At 36.3% G+C, this 25,966-nt stretch overlaps 1 protein-coding gene across 12 annotated transcripts in view; it reads left to right on the plus strand.

Annotated features, from left to right (window-relative positions):
• The window catches only part of FHOD3 (formin homology 2 domain containing 3), a 273,301-nt gene that overhangs the window by 12,843 nt on the left and 234,492 nt on the right, over nt 1-25,966 (plus strand). For all 12 annotated transcript variants that reach the window (XM_034416311.3, XM_034416312.3, XM_034416313.3 and 9 more), the window contains exon 2: nt 20,758-20,864. In XM_034416311.3, the coding sequence (XP_034272202.1) occupies nt 20,758-20,864 (107 nt within the window). The remainder of the gene's footprint in view (nt 1-20,757; nt 20,865-25,966) is intronic.

The following is a 25,966-nucleotide window of genomic DNA, read 5'->3' on the forward strand; positions in this document are numbered from 1 at the left end:
GCCAACACAATCCTAGGCTACATTAAAGACGGATAGACTCAAGATCACATGAAGGATTAATATCACTTTACAATTTCTTGGTAAGGCCACACTTGCAATATTGCACCCAGTTTTGGTCGCCACAATATAAAAGAGATGTTAAGAGTCCAGAAGGAATACAGAGAAGAGCAATAAAAATAATTAGGGGACTGGTGCTAAAAGATATAAAGAATGGTTAGGAATTGGGTATGACTAGTTTAATGAAAATGACTATGGATGACATGATGGCAGTGTTTCAATATCTAAGGGGCTGCCACAAAGAAGAGAGGGGTCGACCTATTCTCCAAAGCATCTGAAGGCTGTAATGAAGTACAAGAAGTAATGGATGGAAACTAATCAAGGAGAGATCCAATTTAGAATTAAGGAGAAATTTTCTGACAGAACAATCAATCAATAGAACAACTTGCCTCCATAAGTTTTGGTTGCTCCAACATTGAAAATTTTTAAGAAGAGATTGAACAACAATTTTTCTAAAATGGTATAAAGTTCACTGCCTGAGCAAGGGTTTGGATTAGAAGACCTCCAAGGTCCCTTCCATCTCTGTCATTCTGTATAAACATCTATTTTTAGCAAAAACATAAATTGCTGTCACGTGACAGTGAAGTGCTGAAGAGTATGTGAGCCTGTTGCTGAGTCCATAATGCAGCCACAAGACCATGGCAGAGGATGGCCATCAGATCTTCAAATCTGGGTCGTTAGTAACCTTTTGGAGAATACATTATAATCTTGAATCGGTAAGCAACCAGTCATAAATTAAGGACTACTTGCAACTTTCTCCATGCGGTCACCATTCTCCATATATGCAAATGAAGTTGAAACATTGAATATCATCAAGTCTTGGGCCCAGTACTCTTCATATATGACCTAGGTCATCAAATTTACCAATGACATAAAGCCAGGAGAGTTGCTCACGCTTTGGAAGTGTCAGCTCAAGATCCAGAAGAATGTTGACAGGCTTGAGCATTGGGCCCTATCCAACAAAATGCAGTTCAGTGGAGAGAAAAGTAAGTCCTGCACTCAGGAAAAACCAAATGCACAGGTATAGAGTAGACAGTGCCTGGCTCAACAGTAATAATTGTGAGAGGGATCTATTTGTCTTGTTGGACCACTTCTTATACTTAAGTATGAGTCAGCAGTGCACTCCAGTTTGTAAAAAAACCAACAGTTCTCGGCTGCATCAGCAGAAAGATAATACCAAGATCAAAGAGGTGATAGTATCACTGTACTGCCCTGTTGAGTCCACATCTGGAATACTGGCATCCAGTTCTAGTCCTCAATACAAAGAACATGCTGAGATCTTAGCGTGTAGAGAAGAGTAACAAAGATGCTATGGGCCCTGGAGGCTAAAGCCTATGAAGAATGGCTAAGGGAACTAGGTATGTCTAGCGTAACAAAGAGAAGATTGAAAAGAGACATGATAGCAGTCTTCTAGTACTTTAAGCAAAAAAAAGTATCAATTTTTGTATTTTAATTTTTCAAATTTGCTTCAGTGGTGTGATTAATCAGAATCCAAACTTTTCACATGCCTCACTGACATACTTTTATAGTTTGTTGATGTTAAGCTTTTACATGTGAAACTTTTAAACATGCAGATTCATTATTTTTAAAATCAACCTTCAAAATCAACCAGAAATCTAAATTGCATAGTGAACCTCTTAAACAATTTAAATACTGTTTAGAGATTAATTATTGAATTTGTTGCGTTTGTTCTTTAAAAAAACATTTTAAAAGGATTTTTATAGCCAATTTTACTACAAATTGGTAGTAGTCATAGACTGCTAATTCACCTATATGTATAGGTTTAGAGTGAAAAATGGGGAACCTCTACTATTCTGTAGTGCATGAATAGTTTCTTCAAGCAATAGTTTTAACATTTTGTATTCCCACAACCAGTTAGCAAAATCTGAAAGGAGTTTTTTTCTTCAAAAGGCAATAGGACTATTTTTTTCCTTGAGGAGGAAGAAGAAAACATTTCACTTCTCATTCAAGAAGCTTCAACAGTTCTGATGGCAGGAGGATAGAAGGATAGGTACTGACAGTTGAGACTGAATGGTGTGGGAAATGGAAGGATTGTATTTTTTTGCAAGTCACCTGGTCATAAACAACCACTTTACAAACACATTGCACAACATCGGAGATCAAATCTATCAGGACAAGATTCAGTGGTCCATCTGCATTTGAAAGACAGCAAAGCCCACATTTTGGATACAGAGTGCCATTGGTTTGAAACGGGTAAAACAATCTATAATGTTAGAATTGAATGGGCCCTATCAAATAAAATGAAATTTCAAGTGGCGAAAAGCAAGATTAAGCAGGAAAAACCAAAGTTACAAGTACAGATTAGGCGAAAACTGGCCCAAAAACAGTAACTGTGATGGGGACCTTGAAGTCCTAGTGGATGATCACTTAAATATGAGCCAGCAGTATGTGATGGCAGTCAAAAAAGCTAATACACTGTGCACAGTTATTAGGCAAGTGAGTATTTTGACCATTGACCATTTTGATGCTTATATAATTGATGTTAATATGGAAGATAGTATACTTTATAACAATGATAATATCTACTATGTTTGTATGTTGATAGGATCATAATGATTATGAGGATGTTTAAATTTCAGCACTATTGTTACCTATAAAACACACTGTTCAATTTAAAAATGGAATTTGTGATATAAAAACAATAAAAAAGATAAAATATGTGTGGGGGGGAGAAGTACATGGTGTTCAATGCTCAGAGTTATGGTCAAGGTAAGAAAAGTGAAACCCACCACTGAACAAGACACATAAGTTGAAATGGGCCAAGTAATATCTGAAGACAGATATTTTCAAATGTTTTATAAACTGATGAGATGAGAATGATTCTTGACAGACGAGATTGATGGGGCTGTAGCTGGATAAGTAACAGGCACAGAACTCCACTTCGACTTGGACGCCAGCAAGGTGGAAGTGGAATACTGGTATGGGCTGGTATTATTAAAGATGAGATAGTTGGACCTTTTCAGGTTGAAGATGGACTCAAAATCAACTCCCAAACTTACTGCCGGTTATTAAAAGATACTTTCTTCAAGCAGTGGTACAGAAAAAAGTTTGCATTTTTCAAGATCATGATTTTTATGCAGGATAATGCTCCATGGCATGCATCAAAGTACTCCACTGCATGGCTAGCCAGTAAAGGCCGTAAAGATGAAAAAATAATGACATGGCCCCTTCCTCACCTGATCTAAACCCTATTGAGAACTTGTGGGCCTTTCATAAACGGGAGATTTAAGGTGAAGGAAACCTTTCTGAACAGTGTCTGGGAAGTTGTGGTTGCTGCTGCACAAAAAGTTGATCGTCAACAGATCAAGAAACTGACAGACTCCATGAATGGAAGGCTTATGACTAAAAAGAAGGGTGGCTATATTGGTCACTGATTTTTTTTTTTTTTGAAATGTCAGAATTGTTTATTTGTACATTTTGAGTTGTTTGTTTATTGTTCTCACTTTAACGGATGCAAATAAATGAGTGAAATGTGCAAATTTTCATTTTTCATTTAGTTGCATAATAATTCTGCACATTTAATAGTAGCCCAATAATTGTCACACAAAGATATTCTCGTAAGAAAGCCAATACCTCACTTTTACTTTCTTAAATATTCATGTTTGATGTTTATTAGTATTTTGGATTGACCTAGATACTGTAGTTGTTCACTAATAAAATTAATCCTCCAAAATACAACTTGCCTAATAATTGCGCACAGAGTGTACAATCCTTGGTTGTATAAGCAGAGGCATAGGATCAAAATCACATGACGCATTAGTACTGCTTTATAAAGCCTTAGTAAAGGCACACCTGGAATACTGTATCTAGTTTTAGTCACCACATTACAAAAAAAGATAAAGAGTGCAAATAGGAGCAACTAAGTTGACTAAAGGCCTGGAGACTAAAACAAACATGAAGAATGGTTGCAGTATTGGGTTTGGCTAGTCTAGAGAAAAGAAGGACTAGGAGGGACATGATAGCAGTATTGCAGTATTTGAGAGGCTGACACAAAGAGGCGGAGGTCAACTTATTTTCCAAAGCACCAGAGGCAGGATAAGAAACAATGGACAGAAACTAATGAAGGAGAGAAGCAACCTGAAATCAAGGAGAAACTTCCTAACAGGGATGACAATTAACCGTCAGAAGTTGTCGCTGCTTCATCACTGGAGGTTTTTAAGAAGAGACTGACAGCCACCTGTCTGAAAGGGTATAGGGCCTCCTGCTTGAGGAGCTCATTCTTCCAGCTCATTCTGATTGATTGAAGAATTGAATACACTTCTGTCAACAGAGGGAGAGGAATAAGACACCACTTATTTCGAATTTACAACACAGTCCTTTCAACAGTTCCAAGAAGATTCCACAACCAATTGCACCTTGATTCAGGTGATCCTGAAAGTACAGATAGCAATAGCAATAGCACTTAGACTTATATACTGCTTCATAGTGTTTTACAGCCCTCTCTGAGCAGTTTACAGACTCAGCATGTTTCCCCCAACAATCTGAGTCCTCATTTTACCAACTTGGGAAAGATGGAAGGCTTAATCAAGCTTGAGCCGGTGAGAATCAAACTGCTGAACTGGCGGCAGTCAGCAGAAGTAGCCTGCGATAGTACTTTCTAACCAGTGGTGAAATCCAAAAATTTTCCCTATCTGTTCTGTGGGCATGGCTTGGTGGGCGTGGCTCAGTGGTCATGTGACCGGTTAGGCGAGGCTTGGTCATGTGACCAGGTGGGCGTGGCTTAGTGGTCATGTGATTGGGTGGCATGGCCAACTTGATTTGTCTCACCCTTAGGAAATTTCTCGGTAGTCCAACTCACAATAAAATAGCACTGTTCCAATATTTAGAATAGAATAGAATAACAGAGTTGGAAAGGACCTTGGAGTCCACAGCTGAAGCCTTACCCTTTTGCATAGTACATTCATAGCTGATGCATGTAGTCCTTACTTAGCAACCACAATTAGAATAGAATAGAGTAACAGAGTTGGAAGGAACCTTGGAGTCTTCTAGTCCAACCCCCTGCTTAGGCAGGAAACCATACACTACTTCAGACAAATGATTGTCCAATCTCTTCTTAAAAACTTCCAGTGTTGGAGCATTTACAACTTCTGGGGGCAAGTTGTTCCACTGATAAATTGGTCTGTCATGAAATTTCAGAGGCTCCTACAAAAATGAGGGAGTCAAATCTATTTTCCAAAGCACCAAAAGGCACAACAAGAAACAATGGATGGAAACTAACCAAAGAGAGAAGGAACTCCTTACTAGCGGTTCGTGAAAACCGGCTGAATTTCACCTGTGCTTCTAACCATTGCATCACCACGGCTCATAATCCCCCAAGTGGCCTCAACAACTCTCAGACAGATGACTACAAAGGAATATAATTCTTTCCCCATCCTATCTGAACCTATCTTTCAATCCCCCCAACATCCAGTCTCAATTATTGGAATCTATCCTTCCATGTCCCAATCCCTGTCATCAGAACGGATGAAGCTTCTTGGATGAAAAGCAAAACATTTTCTTCTTCCTCAAGGAAAAAACAGTCCAGTTGCCTTTTGAAGAGTTAGTTAGTTTAGTTAGCAAAATGTGACTCTTGTTGCTCCGGTGAAAAACTTCACCAGACTGTTCTGGTCTGGTGAAAACTGCTGTGGTAAAAAGTGCTTCTACTGCTTAATTCATCAGTAACATTAACAAAAATTAAAGATACAACTCCCAATACCCACTATTACTGCATTTGCAATTGCCAGGCTTGTCAAACCAGGAAAACTTGCATTTAAATATAGTTCAAAATTTTAACAAGTCACAAAAGTATGTCTAAACTGTACACATCCCAACCAAAATGCAGTAAAACAACCAATGCAATATAGATCTCTTTTAAGAAATTTCTGTTCATTTGCTGAGGTTTTGTGTATGTGCATACAAATAATGTTGTATATTCAGGCATTTTGTGCTTCTTGATAAGTCTTGATTTTTTATGGTATATTTTAAAATGCAAAGAACAGTTTTTTTAAAATATGTGCCTTGAAACTCATCCCAGCAGGACAGAAGAGCATGCCTAGTCACATACCTACCAAACCTCAATAAATCAATCAAATCATTGAAAGATAACTAACATTAGTATCTTTGCATTTACAGATTGCATTCCAATATACATACATACATACATACATACATACATACATACATACATACATACATTTATTAAAAATACAAGGCAAGCATTCTTATTTAACACATCCACTTCAATTTTAAGTGCCTGATAGGGAAGTTTTTTAAAAAGAAGTAAATTACTTGTCAGATACGCAAGAAGGTAGGTAAGCAGCCATAAGCATTCTTTTGATTGGCCTACAGATTTCATAAGACTATTTTCATGCAAATTGGTCACAGGCACAATGACATTATGCTGGCCCTAAATGAAGGAGATGGTCCATGGGAACAAGACTGAAGGAAGCAGGGGGAGAGTGACTGAATCTGACTGCACCTCAAATTATACAATTATCAGGGGACAACTCCACTGTGTAGCACATATGGTCATTACTTCAGTGTGTATCACTCAAATAATAAAGTACCAGGTTGCAGTGTTAATACAGGCTTAGGTATAGTCAATGGTATGTCACTAGCTACCGTTTTCCAGAACATCATCTCATTTGGCATAGATTGGTGTGTAATGACATAAGTAATTGTAGAATTTATAAAACACTTTGGGTATAGTAACATGTTAATATTGTACTTGCTGAAACCCAGCTAGGGTTGGTTAAGGCACCAAGCTAAAAAGCAGGAAACAATAAGTTCAAGAGCTGCCATAGCCATGAAAGCCAGTTGGGTAACTTTAGGCTAGTTACTTTCTCAGCCAGAAAGACTACCTCATAGGGTTGTTGCAAAAATAGGAGGAGGAAGGTGTGTTGGATATGTTTGCTGCCTTGAGTTACAGGTAATCCTTGAGTTACGAATGTAATAGAGCCTGCCAATTACATTCATAACCCAAAGATTCGTTTTAGTGAATACATAAAACAATCGTGAACACTCCTTCCTTTTGCCTACGCATTTGCTAAGAATGTGTGGCTTATTAAGTGCACATGAGGTGGGTCTTAATGTGGGGAAGGCCATGGGGGTGGCTAGGTATGGAACAGGCAATCTGCTTCAGACCACCCAAGGCCTCCCCTGATCTACTAAGATACCTCATGCTCCCTCCCCTGAGGTCCCCACAGTTGTTCCCCCTCCATCCTGCCATGTCAAGTCACTTACCTTGTGAAAATCTAGTGAGCTATCTCCAGCCTTTGCTTGCGGTTTCTTTGCTTGCTTGCACTCTCGGCACAAAAAGCGTTTGCAAGCCAATGAAACATTGGGGCAGCAGAATCGCATTGCTTCAAATTTTCATTGGCTTGCAAACACTTTTGGTGCTGGGACTGGAAGATTCTGGGGGCTGTGATCTTGCATGAGATCATGGCCCCCAGAATCTTCCAGTCTCAGCAGGAAAAGAGTTTGCAAGCTGACAAGATTTGAAGCAATGCAGTGCTGCCCCAAAATCTTGTTGGCTTGCAAACAGTGGCCGAATCTGATACAGGTCTTAGTTTGTCGAGAAGAGAGGCCTAAAGAACTATACTATGAGATCAGTAGTACGATATCTCGTGCTACTGATCTCATGTGGTTTCTCAGTACAGCACGTTAGGCCACTGTTCTTTATAAATGGAGGCCTGTTCCAGATCCACAGCAAAAGGCTTTGCAAACAGAGGGAAAGCCTCTCTTTTGCAAAGCCTTTTGCCATGAATCTTATGCAAAATCTTTTGCTATGGATCTTGCGCAGGCCTCAGTTTGCAGAGAACAGATTCCTAAAGTAGTGCGAAATCATGCGAGAGTCTTTTGCTGCAGATCTCGTGCAGGCCTCGGTTAGCAGAGAATATATTTCTAAAGTAGTGCGAAATCACTTGAGAGTTTTTTGCTATGGATTGCATGCAGGCCTCGGTTCGCAGGGAACAGAGCAGGGTGGATAAAAATCAATGATTTTTTTTAAAAAAATCAAAAAAATCAGATTTTTTTGATTTAAATCGGATTTTTTTGATTTTTATCGGATTTATTTTAATAAACTTTTGGGGTAAAAATCTATCGTAAGATAGTTTTCTATTTAAGATACATAAATAATTTAGTTTATTCAGCATGAAATGGAGCTTAGTTATGTAGCATGAGGCTGTATATTCTGTAACACTGGGACTATCGTTGAGTCAACAGTGGGTCAAAGGAGTAGCAGAGATGACAGTTGCTCTTTAAAAATTATGATTTAAATCAAGTTGATTTAAATCAAGCCTTTTTACTAGTGATTTAAATCGAGTTGATTTAAATCACAATTTAAATCATGATTTAAATCACTAGTAATCCACCCTGGAGCAGAGTCATAAAGTAGTTTGAAATCATGTGAGATCAGTAGTGCAACATCTCACACTACTGATTTTGCGTGATCTCACACGACTTTAGGCCTCTATTTTCTAAAAATGCACCTAAGCAGGCAAAGGAACTGATGACTTGCTAGATCATCATAGGGTAACTGAGTCTCCGCAGGCCAGTGCCTGTGGAGACCTGGCTGGGTGGTGGGGAATAGACAGGGCGAAGGTTGTTCCTAAGCGTATAAAATTGCTGTGGTGCTGCAACATTCGTAACTTTAGGACTGTGTCATAAATACTTGGGTGTGTGTGTGTGTTATATCTTAACTCTGAACTGTCCCTAAATGAGCTGTTGTAAAAATGGTTTAACCAATTATAACCAGAAAATATATTGAATTATGAAAGTTTTGATGAGGCTCATTTGGAGGAGTCACTTATATTTAATTATAGCTTTGACACAGAATCTGGTTATGTTGTTTGAAATCCTTGCCAGCTGGTCAGCACGCAAGAGACTAAGCTAATCATCATCTGTCCTGGCTAAGTAATAATTATACATGGAGAAATATATAATGTTCTTTTATAGTTATTTATTCTAGTTATGGCAGAGAGGGCTAAGAATCACCAGATTAAATCAGGCTGACTTTGGACTTTGAATATAGGAACAGTCAACATTTGAACAATGAAAATGGACGCTTGACTAGAAGAACTGCTGATTGAACTCAACAATATGCAATGGGATATTATTGGCTTATATGAAACATGAAGAAAAAATGAAAATTTAGTTGAACTTGACAGGACTGGACATTTACTCTACACTAGAGGTATTGAAGATGGACAATGTGGCAGAGTTGGTTTTCTCATCAACCAAAAGCTGAAAGACTGGCCCACATGGAAAAAGATAATATAGGCGACGGACTAGTAGATTTTGCTGAAGGACAGGAACTTAGTGTCATGAACTCATTTTACAAGAAAAAAGCTAAGAGAAATTCAACATCGAAGAGTCTATCTGGGTACACAAGTGAAATTGACTACATCATGTCAAGTGATAAAACCATAATCTGCAATTGCACTGTTATCAATTGTTTTAACGTTGGAAGTGAGCATAGAATAGTATTAACTAAAGTGAAGATAGACTGTCAAAAAGAGCATATAAAAATAATAAAGATGTCACAAAAACCAAAAATAATGATAAGCTGTTAGAGGAAAACCGCGATTTTGAGATTAATCGATCAAATCTCTTTGCTATATTGCAAAATTTGGAAGAGATTGATAAATTGAGGTAATAAATAAATAAGCAGTTCATCTGTCAGCAATCTAAAATTGAATATCTTGGGAGTATAGTTTATTTTCAATTCTGATAATTTTTTTTTTTTTTTGCTGCACCCACCCCATGGATAAAATTATAATTCTTCACATAGTTTGGGATATATAATGCAAACACACACTTCTCTCTCTTTTTACAAGCCTGTAATCCCTTAATTCAGGGTAGAGTCGAAACGGCTGGATGAAGTTCAGCTGACACACATGGAGTTCACAGCAGATATTTTTTCTATACACCCAAGAAGAGAAGCATCTGCTGCTACCTAGTATTGAACTCTCAATCTTCCAAGTGAGAGACGAGCATCTTCATCACTAGGCCACCATACATACCCCCTTATAGAAATATTGCAGTAGGATCTGAAACAATCCATTTATGTTAGAAAATTGTTAGAATGTCTGACAATTTGGAATAAAAAATGAACCAAACTTCCTATAAACATTGTAATGTATATCCAGTTCACCAGTCTGAAGAGGAAGCTGCCCATTAACACCATTTTCAACCCTAACTATCTGATGTGGCTTTTTTACCCACACTCCCCCTTCGCGCCCCCCCCCCTCATTTTCTTGCTTCCAAAAGGTGAGGGAGGAATTGGTTCAGTTACATTCCTGTGAGATCCTAGTATGTCCCAGGGAAAGCAAAATATTCTTCCTTTTTATAGGTTGGAAAAGAAATACAAACTTCACTGTTTTCAAATTATTTCTCAGTTAAGAATAATTATTTCAATTAATTATAGCTACTTTTATGCATAATTGCTTTGGACATAATCATTTACCATATTTTTCGGAGTATAAGATGTACCTTTTCCCCTCCTAAAAGGGGGTCAAAATTTAGGTGTGTCTTATACACAGAATGTAGCCCCGCCCACCCACTGGTCCCCAACCTTTGGCCTCTGCCTTGCAGCAGTTACCTCCTTGCAAGCAAACAGCAAGAAAAAACAGCTCCTTTCAGCTTCAGCACAGCCTAATTAGCACAAGTTGATTGAATCGGCCTCCCGACTCTCAGCTGATTTGCTCTCAGCTGTTTTGCACAGGGCTCTTCTGCATAGAGGTAAATTGCTGGAGCAGATTTTTTTTTTCCTTGTGCTAATCAAGCTATGCTGAAAACGAAAACGAGAGTAAATCAGGCTGTTTGCTGCAAACGAGGCAAAATTGTCCAGAGGCAGAGGGAGATTTCTTTTTCTTCTTTTTCCTCACCAAAAAAGGTAGATGCAAACAATGGGAAATTTAGGACAAAAGCTGAGAGTTCAATATTTTAAAACACAAAAAGAAAAAAAGGAGAAAGAAAAAGGCAAAAATAAAAATGGGAAGTGAGAAAAAGAAATGAAAGAGAAAGATGTTATAAATATTTAGAATTGAAATATGAATAGTAATAAGAAATAAATGGGAAATTATGATTGTAAAAATGAAATGAATAATAATTGGAATATTTGTCTTTGTATTTTTGAAATCTAGACAATGGTAAGTTTTTATTTTTTTATTTTTTTTAGAATTATGAATAAATATAAACTTAACAATTGAAATACCTTTAATGGTATATGGTGGTGAAAGTAAAATGATTAAGTTGTATCTTGGATAACAGCTAGAACATTTTTAAATTTTAAAATTTTAAAATTTAATTAGGGAAATTGTAACAATTGAAATATTTTTAATTATATATTGTGATGAAAGTAGAAATGATTAAGGATTTGAAGGATTATATGGGCAAAACTAAAGATAGTTATATAACTAATTGATTTATATTAAAATGTTGAATTTGTATTAAACAATTGTAATATTACATAATTAACCAATGTGAGGATGGATATAAAAATAGATAACAATGGGAAGAGGTATAATATAGAATAGAAGGGAAAAATTGAATTTGATTAAGATTAGAGATGAGGATGAAGGGTAATATTGGTTTTTTAAAAAAAATAGATGAGGAATAAATATGGCAAAAAGGAAATACAGAAATTGTAAATTTAATTGAAATGACTAAACACTGTTTAAATTTGTGAACCGGCCAAATACTCTGTTCAAAGAAAATACATTGTATGTTTGTATGTGTGTGGTGTCTTAAAAAAAAATTTTTTTTTTATAAAAAAAAACCAAAACAAAAAAGGTAGGTGCGTCTTATACTCCGGTGTATCTTATACTCCGGTGCGTCTTATACTCCGAAAAATATGGTAGATCAGTATTAACATTTACAAATATTAACTGTCTGTGCCTCGGATCAGAATATTCATCTATCACTCCTTGTCCACAGCAACATTGCATATTTTGGGTTGGTTAATTCTTGTCCCACAAAATCACTGAATCCTTAACATATCCTTTTATTGTCTTCCTTTACACTACTGTATTTATTCATAGATGGTACCCAAATGTAGTGTTCTTGATGCTTCTTGGGGAGTCATATTGCTGGGCTGGCCTTGTCGATAAAAAAAAGCAAGAGATACATTAACTGTAAGTAGGCCGAGGCACAAACAGCATTCCTCAGCAGCTAGTTGTTCTGCAGCACAAAATGGAAAAATGATAGGAAGCAGGGGTGAAATCCAGCCGATTCTATCCAGCTTGGGTAAACCAGTAGCGGCGACTGCGGGAGGGTCCACCCACCCACGCGGACATCATGACATTGCTTTTTTGCTACATATTAAGCCTCTGCATGAGCAGACAATGGCGTGCGCACATTGGCGAACTGATAGGGAAGATGAATTTCACCCCAATAGGAAGTTAGTTTTATTTTACTGTGCTTATGTAAAGGCACTGGGTCTTGCTTTTTAAAAAGCTGTGAATAAAATGTTCCTTGCTCCTTTACTACATTTGGGTTCACATTTACGTGACTCAAAAACTGGGATTGGCCAGAATCAAAGCATTTTCAGGATTTCTTTGCTCGTGCTAAGAAACCACTTTTCTTCTATGAGCTTGGCAACTGATTTGTATTTATCTGCAAATATTCTGTTTCACTTGAATCATGAATACTTTCAGTGACTCCAAGAGTAACTTGGGGGTCATAGAGACCATTCTTTGAAAATCTTAAAGATTTCAATCTCCTCCACAGGAATTATTCATGCATCTACAGTACTAGAAAATAAAATAGTGATGTCAAAAGAAACTGAGACAAGAGCTAAGCCTATTAGCATATAAATACTAATTGGCCACACAAGAATTAAAAAAGAAAGAATGAAATGGATTGAAATGTATTTTAGCTCAAACCTGTTAGTAAAATAGTTCTCCCAGAAAAGCAACTCTTATAATCCTGTATGTTTATTGTGAACAAATTCATGAAACATCCCAGTAAGAGTTGAGTTAGAATTGCAGGGCAAAATAGTTTAAACACGTTAAATTAGATTGCATTCTTTCCACGTATAATTATGAAAATACCAGTAGTTTGCTAAAGTTAATTAAGATCTACAGATTTGTGTTGCAAAATAGTATTATTTTATATTTTTATCCTCTCGAATACTATACCTTGAAAATAGTGAATGTGTTTAAAATATTCAGCCAACGATTGTCCAAGTTGTCCTTTACTAAAGCTAATTATAACTCTTAGTACCACTTCATACCATTTTCATTCTGTGTTTCAACAGAGCCCTTGTGTTCCCCTGAGAGCTGGTCAGAGATTCTTTAATTAGAAAATCCACAATGAGGCACAGGATTCTCAGGAAAGTAGTTTGCTAGATGATTGGTGAGCTCATAGACTAACTTAACTAAGGCTTCCAGGAAAATTGAAAGGGCTCTTTAGAAGATGATCTGGAATCCTCTGAATTGAATTGCTATGGCTGGGCTTGAATGACAATTTTCTCTGTGACTGAGAAAGAGTAGACAACACTAGCACAAAAGTTGTGTCTTCTGTTTAAAACTATCTAGAAAAGTCAGAGTAATTTATAAAATTATAATATCTCAAACTTTTTCATTGGGGAACTAGCCCCAAAGTTTAGAAAACAACAATTTTGAGGAACATAGATTTCAGTTGATAAGGACAAGAATTAAATTTGTGAGAAAAATGGACATAGAATTTTATTTTCCTATTAACTGATTATTAAGTAATTAAAGTTACTTAATTACTTAAAGTTTGATGAATCCTGGTTAAAAACGTCCAGCATAAAATAACAAAGTCTGGATTCATCAAAACTGATTGAAAGTAGTATTTAAATTCAGATTTTTTTTCTTTAGTTCCCTTAACCTTGCTTTCATTCACCACAATTTCTAATTTTAAAATAAGGACAGTGTATTTTTGTCAAAAAAATCTAATCATGTGAAAAAGGTTATTTAATATTGGTATTTTGATTTTGAATGGAAATATAGAATCAGTTCCATAATAAGTAATTATTTGACTATAGGAGAATAGAGATGGGAGGTCCGATGGGGGTTAAAGCATGTTCCCATTATACTTTGGAAATCAACCTACCCCTTTGAGTTCCACCATTCTTAGAGTTTTTATACTATGTTCGAAGTTGTTTGGACTTGTTAGACTTTGGAAAAATTAAGTCATAGAAATTTAAAGGAAAGCAAAAGAATATCCATTTGTCAACTCCTGCGCTATCTGAGCTTGATTGTTTGCAGATATTTCCTGCCAGGTAATATCAATGCAAGTAAGTGTGCGGTTTGCTTTCTGTTTATATCATTGTTCTACAAATTTTGGGAAAGTATTGATCTCTGAGATAAAATGTGTTAATTTTGCATATTTTGATTAGATGAATTAAGAAACAGGTGATAAAGGTGCTGGTTGGCTAAAGTTTTCAAGATATTTCACAATAAAGATTTAAACACAGGCAAGTATTTGTGAGTGAGGAGTGAGGTGTCTTAATGATCATGATGCCTCATAACTTCTAGACAAAATAAAATAGAAGAATGAAAATGGTACCACATGGAAGTGTATACATTTATCTTCACTTTGAGAACAGAAGGCAGATGACTATGAAAAACACATGGAAAATTTGCTTAGGTCCTATAAAGCACTTGGTGCAAAAATGTCACTGAAAATTCATTTCTTACATTTGCATTTAGATTATTTCCCTTTGAACTGTGGAAATTTGGTGTGGCATCATTTTCATTGCTATAATCACATCTTGCAGAAACGTTATGGAGCATAATCACACACACACTCCGTAATTTTGAATTATTTTGATGTAATTTTGACCTGAAACTGTATCTTGGAAACTGGAGCCAATTAATAATCAGGACTTGATTTTCCTTTATCAGTGACCCAATTTTGATAAAATTAGACTACTTTCATTTCAAGGCTTTTTCTTTGTAGCCCAGTAGCTTGCTCTGCCAGTTATGGTGGAGATATAGTTTCTTTTCTTGGTAAAAAAAAAAAGGAAATAAACTCCAAACTTAACAATGATGATGTTTGCTTGTTGAGTAATGAAACATCTGCAAGCAAATAACTAAGCTCAGAGAACACCATGGAATCCACAGTTTAATCTTGAGCTATATATATTCTCAGCTATTGAGATCCATCTATTCTTGACTTGTTATTAATCTTTGCAGAACACTTAGTTGCAAAAATAGAAATGCTAACACGAAGAACATAGACGAAAGTAATTATGTAATAGTGATATTCTTGATTTTAAGTCAAGCTAAAGCATCATGTATTAGAGACATATTTTGGCTTTAAAAAAATTTTTTTTAGTAAATTCAAGGCAACAATATTTAATACCCATGGCAGAAGGAAGTAATAGGAAAATAAACTCAACATGCTTTTGAGTTCTTTAAAAATAAAAGAAAACCTAAAAGGACTATTGCAAATAATTCCAGGGGGCGGGGGGGGGGGGGGGTGAGATGGCAGCAGGGAAGGATGACAGTAAAGTAACTAGAAAAAGCTTAGTGAGATTCTGAAAACAAAAAGGGGTATATAATAGAAAATAAAGAAGAATATGAACTGGAATTAAAATCATTATAATGAATCTTCTGAATCAAAATCAAAATCAGATTAAGACAAACAAAAAATCCTCTTTATCTGCAAAATTAAATGGGAGAATGAAGGTGCTATCTGGTCAAGGAATACAGCACATGTTAACAGTAGTAAAGAAAAGACAGAACTATTCAGCTCTTGTTCTGGTTCCTCTTCACCAGTATCAGAATAAGTATCATCATGCAATTTGTGAAAAGTAGGTAGAATGGTAGGACTTATGCATTAGATGGATGCAAATGTGATCAGGGAATATTATATTGGGCCCTCTACTCAAAAATTTTTATTAATAATTTGGATGAGGAAGTAGAAGGAATGTTTATTAGAAGAAGAAAGCACATTCAAAATAGTATTGTTAGATTAAAGAAATGAGCTGAAATAATAGAAACAAATGTAGGTGCTTCATTCAGAAGAGCACAAGTATATGCTGTGAAATATCTGGCTTGTTAACGATAGTTTTGATAGAAATTTGAAATGGTAGCAAACTGAATATAAGCTAGCAGTATATTATGAAAAAGGAGGTAATTGAATTTTTAGATTGTATTAGAAGTATTACAGTTTTAAATCACAGGGAAATAATTATTATACTTTACCTGCATTAATTAGAATCCTGTCTTGAGTATTGTGTTCAGTTGTGGGCACTGGCCTTTTAAGAAGGAGCAAACAAATTGGAACACCAAATAACCTGAGAAAGTAGACCTTAGGTGGAACCTATGTCCCATGTAGAGAGACTAAAGGACTTTGAAATATTTAGCTTTAAGAAGATTTAGAGAAAATTGTAAAGCTTATCACACAGCAGAAGTTCAAAACGATTTCTCTATTGTTTCAGAATTCAGAACATAAATGTATGGATTTAAATTACAGGAAGGCACATTCTGATAGAACATTTGGGGCGGGGGGGCGGGTAAGTAAGAACAGTCCTGGAACAAATGAACCAGAACAGTAGTGGGCACCTTTCACTGGATGTGTTCACTAGACAACCATTTGTTGAAGATGCTTAATTGGATACTAGAGTGGCATGAGTGGCTTCTTTCCAATTCCATGATTCTATTATGTTCAAAGGAAGCCTGCTTCCTTAATGAACCATAAATTAGCAATTTAGCAAGCCTTGCCCAAGAACTGTAATTGATTTATAGCCAGTGAAATGTAATATGCACAGTCAGAGAATCATGCCTTACCTAAAACAATGGATAACATTTTTTTCAAACGTTTTGCTTCATGAAAAACTTTTGTTGATTATGATAAACCTCTTCAAGCAAAACATAAATAATTTCAGAATGACTATATCATGTAGGAATCTTGAGAAATGTGAAATTAACTTTACTATATTGTATTGAATCACACGTTTTCAACAAGCTGCATGACTTCAACAGGGCCAAAAGTGCTTTGTTGGTGATTTTTCGTTTGTATTTGGTATCCAAAGCTTCTTGCTACAGTGTGCAATAATAGTTAGCCAGCATTGAGGGATTCCAGTTGCCCTGATATTGATTTTCCATTTTGGTGAAATGGTGTCTTGGTAAAACCTTTCACCATGTTTGTTATTGATTGTACCTATAATTTTTGGGAAAAACTGAATTCAGAAAATGAATCCTCAGTGATATATTGCACTTCATCGTCTTGTATACTACAAGAAATTTGTCAACCAGCTGAATGTAGTTTGGTGCTCTAGTTGCCAAGAAAATTCTCAGTGAATGCTTGAATCCTTGAATACATTTAGGTGATTTTCTCTGGCCCCACTAACAGGTTTCAGACGCTTGACATTAATGAATCTGATATGTGGACCAACAGAACTCCTTAATCTTCAGTTCACTTATTGGAAACATCTGTCTCGAATAATGAAAACCTTCGCTTTCCTTGTTCACTGTTTTCACAATTTTTTTTTAATCAGTCTGAGTTTTATGAGATCCAAGACAAAAATATCTTTGTGGGTCAATAAACGATTCATGTAACACATTTTTCTTTTCCTGGAACCAAATTCTTTCAAAGTGTCTATGAGATTCTCAGTCATCCAGGTCATGGTTGTCCCAAAGGTGCTTTTTTAAGAGGCAACTAGACTTTCTGGTTTTTCTTTGAAGATGTTTAGCTTCTCATCCAAGAAACTTCTTCAGCTCTTCTTTCAAAGTGGCCATTTTGCTTTAATGTCATGCTACCCTCTTGCATGACTGTTCTGTTTGCATATGTAACAACAGTACCTGCATTCCAAGCAGCAGAAACACTCCTTTGAGATATTTACAGATATTCCAGTTGTACTTGGTGCACCAGATGTTCTTCAACAACAGTTCCATGTTTTCATCTGTTTCTTTCAAGTGTGCAGCATAGTTGACAGGTATTGAAACTTTGAAATTGCAAAAACAAAAGATTTGTCTAAAAGAATACATAATGTGTTAAATTACAAGTTATTTTCATGATTAGCAGCCAAAAATCTATATGTCATCATCTTATTTTTAGAACATAGTGACTTTACAAAAGTAGAAAAACAAACTAGTCTCCAAGATCCATTCCTTAAAATTAGGAGACTGACTTACTTTTCAGTTATATAAAATTATCATATAGCTTGATAAGGCCCAAGCTATTTATAAATCGACAAATTTCACATGATGAGATCCTTAAGTAAATAAGAGTCTTTCTTTGTCTGAATTATGAGTTCTATTATGGGAACACCTAACCATTAGCTAAAATGGTACTTTTTTTCAGAACAGAGGACATGTTTCATCTTTTGATTGTATACTAGATATCATAAATGAGATGGGGTTTGGACCCAAATCAGTACATGCAATTAAATGCAATGGTCTCAGTAATGGATGTCATGTGGGTTTGAAAGCTAAATAGGATTGGTCTTGTTAGTATTTGATAGGAGAGTCAATTGAATTCCAATGCTATATGCTAGACTTTGTAGTAAAAAAAACTTTTCAGAAGAAAGCACTGGCAAGTCACTTTCATACAGTGCTGTTGTACAGAAACTGTATATGTCATGACTGTAAAATCACCAGGAATCAAATCTGATTTGGAGGCATTATTTCACTAAATACAAGTACTGTATTTAAGAGTCTTTTCTTTGTAATGGGGACTACCTACAACAGTTTGGAAGCTACATGCAGCCAGCTGGCCTCATATTAACACCATCCTGGACTTACAACCATTCATTTAGTGACTGTTTGAAGTTAAAACAATACTGAAAAAAGTGACCTAGGACCAATTTTTACACAAATGTTGCATCATCCACATGGTCATGTTCAAAATTGGGACACTTGGCAACCGGCTCATATTTATAATGGTTGCAGTGTCCTAAGGTCATATATCACTTTTTATGAACTTCTGACAAGCAAAGTCAATGGGGAAGCCAGATTCACTTAATTGTTACTAACTTAACAACTGCAGTGATTCATTTAACAATTGTGGCAGCAAAGATTGTAAAATGGGGAAAAACTTACTTAACAACTGTCTTGCTTAGTAATGGAAATGTTGGGGTCAATTGTGGTTATAAAACGAGAACTACCTATTCTTATTGTTCAATCTCTACGTCTGATTCTTCGTGACCCCATGGATGACAGCGCACCCAGGTTCCCCTGTGTTCTCCATTGTCTTTGGAGTTTGCCTCAGTGTCATTGCATCAGTGACACTATCTAACTCTCTCATCTGGTATCCCTTCTCCTTTTGCCTTCAGTCAGGGTCTTTTCCAATGAGTCCTCTCTTATCATTAGATTGCCAAAGGATTTGAGCTTCAGCTTCACTATCTTCAGTATTCAAAAGAACACTCAGGGTTGATTTCTTTTAGGACTGACTGATTTGATCTTGCAGTAATAAGATTGGATTCTCAAGAGATTCTCAATAGTCTTCTCCAGCATCACAATTCAAAAGCATCAAATGATAAACCTTCCTTATGGCCCAACTCCACAGCCATACATTACTACTAGGAAAACCATCACTTTGATTATACAGATCTTGTCATCAAGGTGAGGTCACTGCTTTTTGCTGTCTAGGTTTCCTGTAGCTTTCCTACCAAGGAGCAAATCTCTTTCATAACTGCAGTTATCTTAGAGTTCCCCCCCCCCTCAATAAAATAAAAACTGTCTCTGCTTCCATTCCATCACCACCCCTTTCTGTTTGCCAAGAAATGTCGGTACTGGATGCCATGATCTTAATTTTCTTAATGTTGGGTTTCAAAGGAACTTTTGCACACTTTCACCCTTATCAAGAGGCTCTTTAGTTCCTCTGTACTTTTTGCCATTAGATTGGTATCATCTGCATATCTGAAGTTTTTGATATTTCTCTTGGCAATCTTAATTTTGGCTTCTGAGCCAGCCCAACATTTTGCATGATGTATTCTGCATGCAAGTTAAATAAGCAGGGTAACAATGCACAGCTTTGTGCTCCTTTGCCGATTTTGAACCAATCAGTTGTTCCAGGTTCAGTTCTTACCAATTACCAATTTTTGACTCATATATATGTTTCTCAATAGCTCAGCTGGAATATCATCACTTCCACTAACTTTGCTGTTGGTAATATTTCCTAAGACCCACTTGACTTTATAGTCCAGGATGTGTGATTCCAGGTCAGCAATCACACCATTGTGGTTATCAGGGACATTAAGATCTTTCTTCTTTATTTCTTCTATGTATTCTTGCTACCTCTTCTTAATCTCTTCTGCTTCTGTTAGATCCCTATCATTTTTGTGCTTTGTCATGTCCATCTTAGTGTAAAACATTCTCTTGATACCTCCAATTTTCATGAAATCCCTATTCTTTCCTATTCTATTGTTTTCCTCTATTTCTTTGCATTTTTCACTTAAGAAAGCCTCATAAACTTTTGAAATCATTCTATGTTAACACACAGAATATTTTATTTGTATGAATAAGTGCTGCTTTAAAAAAAAAATATTAAAAGCTATTTTAAATTGCAGTTAAACAAGTAGTCCTACGGTAGGAATCATAATTACCCTAATCTTTCTAATTTAGCATTTTTAAAATTATTTGCTAAGAGGAGTAGATAATGTCAAGTGCAAAGTAAAAATGTAACCATTTCATTTTTCCTAGCTGTAGTGTTTAATGTAAGTTGGTTTGCTGAATGGAAGTGTTATTACAACAATGATTTCTAAATTGTTAAATTCTTTTTCAGCTTGATGATTGTGCACTGCAGTTGTCTCACAATGGTACCTACTTGGATTTAGAATCTACTCTAGCTGAGCAAAAGGATGAGTTGGAAGGTTTCCAGGGGGAATTTGGGTAAGGAAATAATTATGTTTATCCATCTATAATTAGAGTTGGTAGAATGCTTTTATAACATCACATGCTTTAATACAAGCTTTAAGAACAGTTTTATTGTAATTTTACAGTGAATTGCACAAAACTGATGATATTTCAATGTGATGTAATTCATACATTTTGCAAAAAAATCAGATGATCAAACTCTTTTGGTATAGAATCATATGCACATTATTCCAATTTTCAGCAAAATGCCCCATAGCAAACAATGGGTTTATTTAACGACTTTGCTTTACAACCACACTCATATAACTACCAAGTGATTTGCAAACTAAGTGATTTGCTTAATGATCACTGCAAAAAACGGTCATAAAATTGGGTCAATCATAGGATGACCCACTTCATGACTCTCACAGCTATAATGGGCAGGTCCCATTATGGTCAAGGGTTACCTGTATAAATCTGTTTTGAGGCTGGAAGGCTAATATTTCTTTTCTCTTTTTTTTTTGTAAATATTTTTTTATTTTTTTTTCAAACTTAAACATAAAATATAACTTTCAAGAGCAGAGTCTCGATCCGGTCAAAGATGGTTACCATGCTTACATTTCTTTAACAAGCTCCATTAACAATTTCCCATTACATCTTTTACAAATAAAAATTCAAAACATAAAAGAACAAGTTTTAACATAAATTCTAACATCTTCATCTATACAAATTCTTTATATCAATACAATTTTAATTTCAAATTAACTTTCACTCATTTTTATATCTATATATCAATCTTAATTATATCTTGTTCTTCTTCACCTTATATCTTTTACCATCAGCATCAAAAAAATTTTTTTAACAATATTCTGACCTCTTATTCTAATTATTTACCTTACAATTTTAGCACCCCAAATCTTAATTTCAAATTCCATACCACTCCATTTTTATTACACTTTATAAGACAAAGTTCTATCTAATTCTTAATCTCTTGACCCTTTCCTCGATTCTTAATATCTTAAACTTTATCAATTTATCTTTTATTTTATACCAGTTATCATCTATTACACTTTTCATGTTGCACAGATTTATCACAAAAACATGTTTTATTTAGTCTAATTTCCATCATATTTTCTTCCATACCTCCCTCTATTATTTGGCTATTATCCAACGTATTCTGTTTGGCTGATTCCCAGCATATTCTTCTCCAGAACACCAACTATTTTTGGCTAATTTCAATATAGTCTCCTCCAAGCCTACCACCGTTATTGGCTGATTTCCAGTATATTATGTTTGGCTGATTTCCAGCATAGTCTCCTCCTATACTCCCTCCATTGTTTGACTGATTTCCAGCATATTCTCCTCCAACTCTCCTCCTGTTTGTTTGGCTGATTTCCAGCATTTTATTGGCTGATTTCCAGCATATTATGTTTGGCTGATTTCCAGCATAGTCTCCTCCAGGACTCCCACTCTTAATTGGCTGATTTCCAGCATAGTCTCCTCCAACTCTCCTATAATTGTTTGGCTGATTTCCAGCATTTTAACTAGTTTCCAACATATTTCCTCTGAGTCTCAAACTCTTATCTAGTTGGTATCCATCCCTCTTATTTTAATTTCCCCTTAACATATAATTATCTATTTTATGTCAATTTCCAGCGCAATCTTTCAAATTAATTCTCAATATATTTCATAATAATCATCATTTCCAGCATATATTAAATTAAATCACAATTTATCGCTAATATCTGTGTGTCTGATAGTTTGTTCAATAAGACCTTAATCCAGCATAATCATCAATATAACATTTGTTTGCAAATTAAAATTAAAACATATTACATCAAGCAGTAAATTTTACTTAAAGTTGTCTCACAGTAATATATACTCTTCTTTATTGTTTTTAACCACCTGTTTATCATCCTCTATTTTAATTGCCATCTCTTATTTTCTATTTTTATTACTCCAGAAGCCTTTCTGTTTTTATCCAAAAATCATATATACCTTTAGGCTTTTAATCTTTACATTTCAGTTTAGTTACATTTAAAATTTATTACTTTATTTCCTCCTTTTATTCCTTTTTCTATCTGTCCATAAATGTTCCATTTCAAAGTTCATTTGTTCAAATTAAAAAATTCTGTATGTTCCTTTAATGCTTTTATAATGTCTGTTCCATGTGTGATGCATCAACTTCCTGTCTTTTTTTTCCTGCGCCACACCTAATTTTTTTTGCTAAGCTTGTTAATTTCCATTGTCAAATATCCAAAATATTCCTTCTTTCTTAAAATTATCTGGGACAGAATAGAAATCTCCAAAGTCCATAGATCTAATGTTAATTTCAAAGTAATCCAAAGTAAAAAGCCATTTAGAATGTTTCTTTTTCAAACAGAAAGAAAAATATCTTCAATCCACTTTCCTGCTTAGTCACTGCAGACTCCATGGTAATTTTGTAGCCATCCGTCTGTCTGTCTTCATTAGCTTCGTTAACTTTCAAAGGTGTAAACTCCCAAAGAGACATTTCTCCAATCCGTTCCAAATAAAAGCAAAGTCAATTTACTGAGTTGTTAAAAGCCAATTCTTCCAAGCCAAATTTAATAAAGCAAAGTCTATTTCAGGTCTTCATTTCCATTCCCCCCCCCCACTTTTCAATCTTCAAGCCCCATGGCTCTGTAGCCGCTATTTGAAGTTTGGGGTCTTTTTAAAAAAAATCCAAATATATGTGTTGTTTTGCCTGGGTTGGTGTCACTCACCCGGCTTCGAGATACTCGCTCTCTATTCTTCTCCGCTTCTCCTCCTCTCCTCCAGCACGATCTTTGTTCCTGGTTGCCGCAGTTTCGGGACAGCCGCCATGGCTGTTGTTCCACTGCCACCAGTGTGAAGGGAAAGCCTCCAGCCCCGTTCCTCTCGGCCGCCCAAGGGGTCCCTTCTTGTCCCCTTGTCCCTGCAATACAGGGGAGGTCCACGGACCTGTCAGCTGCAGCTTAGCAGACGGGGTTTTGGCAAAGCTCTACGGAGCTCGCTATTTCCCCGTCTGTGTCCCTGTGGGGCCAACCGGAAGTGTCGAAGGCTAATATTTCTTGAAAGCATTAAGCTGAAACAAAGAAGTTTTTAGTGGCAGGTATTTTTATATGATGTATTAGAGATTAGTGGAGTTGCAAAACCAATCTGCTCAACTCAAGTTCTTGCCCAGTTATCTTGTACCTTGTGGCTCTTGAGGAAATGGACCTATGAAGTATGAGTACAAGCAGCTGTGTAATAGATATTTTCAATCCATGTTCCTCTTCACTTGTAAAAGCTTCCTGGGAGGCGAAATGCAAGTTGGTTCTGAAGGTGATTAATTCTTCCCTGTGGGAGGGGGTGATGGCCTAACCTTCGTAACAGACTATGTCTATACGCCACTCTATTGGATAATGCTTATCCTATCTCCAACTTCCCTTTCTGGGGAAGATTTTGAGAAGTGATTGCATTGCAGCTCCAAAGGTTCCAGGATAAAATGGATTATCCAATCAGGATGCATGTCTAGATATGGGACAGAAATGGCATTGGTCACACTTTTTTATGAACTCGAGTGGGGGTGAGATGGAACAATGCCTCCATCCTGTCTCTACTTGACATCTCATTTGCACTTGATTTCATCAACCATGGTATTCTTCTGGAGCGGCTTTGGGGTTGGGAATACGTGCCTGTGGGTTGTTCTTGGTTCAGTTATTTCTTCGGTTGTCGCATTCAGTTGGTTTTGATAGGAAACAAGAGGTTCAGCTTTCATCTCCTGCTTTGCGAGGTTCCACAGGGCTCAATACTATGTCCATCTCTGTTTATCATCTACAAGAAGTTGCTGGGTGAGTTCATCCACCACCATGAGCTGTGATATTATCAATATGCTGATGACACTCAGGTATGCCGTATGTGTCAGCCATCATGAGTTAAGTGATGTTGTGACCTCCCTCTTGCAATGTCCACAAGCTGTTCAGGGCTGAATAGAGAGCAATGGGCTGAAAATGAACCCTGAAAGGCTTCGGGTTTGGAGTTCATTGGTCCAAGAAGAACTGCCATTTTAGTCTTGGATAGAATTGCCCTATCCAGCCAGACCTGATATGTATTCATAACTTCTACTCGAAGTGCAGATGGCAGTCCTAGCCAGGTGGGCCTTGGTTGTGTGTCAGTTACACCCAGGTTGTGGGTGTGTGCCAGGTTGTGTGTCAGTTACACCCTAGTCCTAGTCCAGCAATCCCTGCTCACAATTACCCATGACCTAGTCACCTCCTGCCTTGAATATTGCAACACGCTCTACAAAGGGCTGCCTTTGGAAAGTATCCAGAAGCATCAGTTGGTTCAAAATACAGTGGCCTGCATGGTTTTGTGCAAGCCTAAATTTGCACATGTGTTACCTTTTCTCTCAGGAGTTGCATTAGCTGCTGATTTGCTTCTGATGGCAAGGTGCTTGTTGTTTCCATCCAAGTCCTACATGGCTTGGAACCAGATTATTTGAAGGACAGTCTTTCCCAATCATATTGTCCAACATAGTGGAGCGGTGGCAGCAAGGAATATTGCCGATCCCCTCCTAAGGAGGTCCATTTATTGGCAGCAAGAAGGGCCTTCTCAGTAGCGGCTCCGTTTATCACCTCTGTAGAGATAAGATTGTGCTCCACTTTGACTCTTTAACAAGTCTTTAAAAAGATGGTTCTGCCACAGACCTTGGGGACCCTGGGTGATATGGACCCAATCTAATGGCTGGCTTGATTGTTTCCCCAGGAAATGGTTTTTATACTGCATTGATTTGCAGCAGAAATTCTGTTCCCAATTGCGATCATAAATCAAGAAGAACCTGTACCAGCAAAATTAGGTAAAATTCACCATCTAACAGGGAGATAGAATCTCAAACATTCTATTAGAACAGAAGGCAAACTTTTTGAATGAGTTGAAATATATAGAAACATATGGGAATCAGATATTCTTTACCTCTGATTTTATAGTTATCCAACTGACATAGAGTACCACTGATTTTGAATTCAACCCAAATTAGAGAAACATCTATGAAAATATTTCATAGATTGCATTTATCATCAGGGAAATTTAACATGATAAATTATGTTATCAGTTACATATGTTTAAAACAATATAAAGAACAAATACATATTAACATA

The sequence above is a fragment of the Pantherophis guttatus genome, chromosome 4 (assembly GCF_059756535.1).
Source record: "Pantherophis guttatus breed Tessera chromosome 4, ASM5975653v1, whole genome shotgun sequence".
Lineage (NCBI taxonomy): Eukaryota > Metazoa > Chordata > Lepidosauria > Squamata > Colubridae > Pantherophis > Pantherophis guttatus.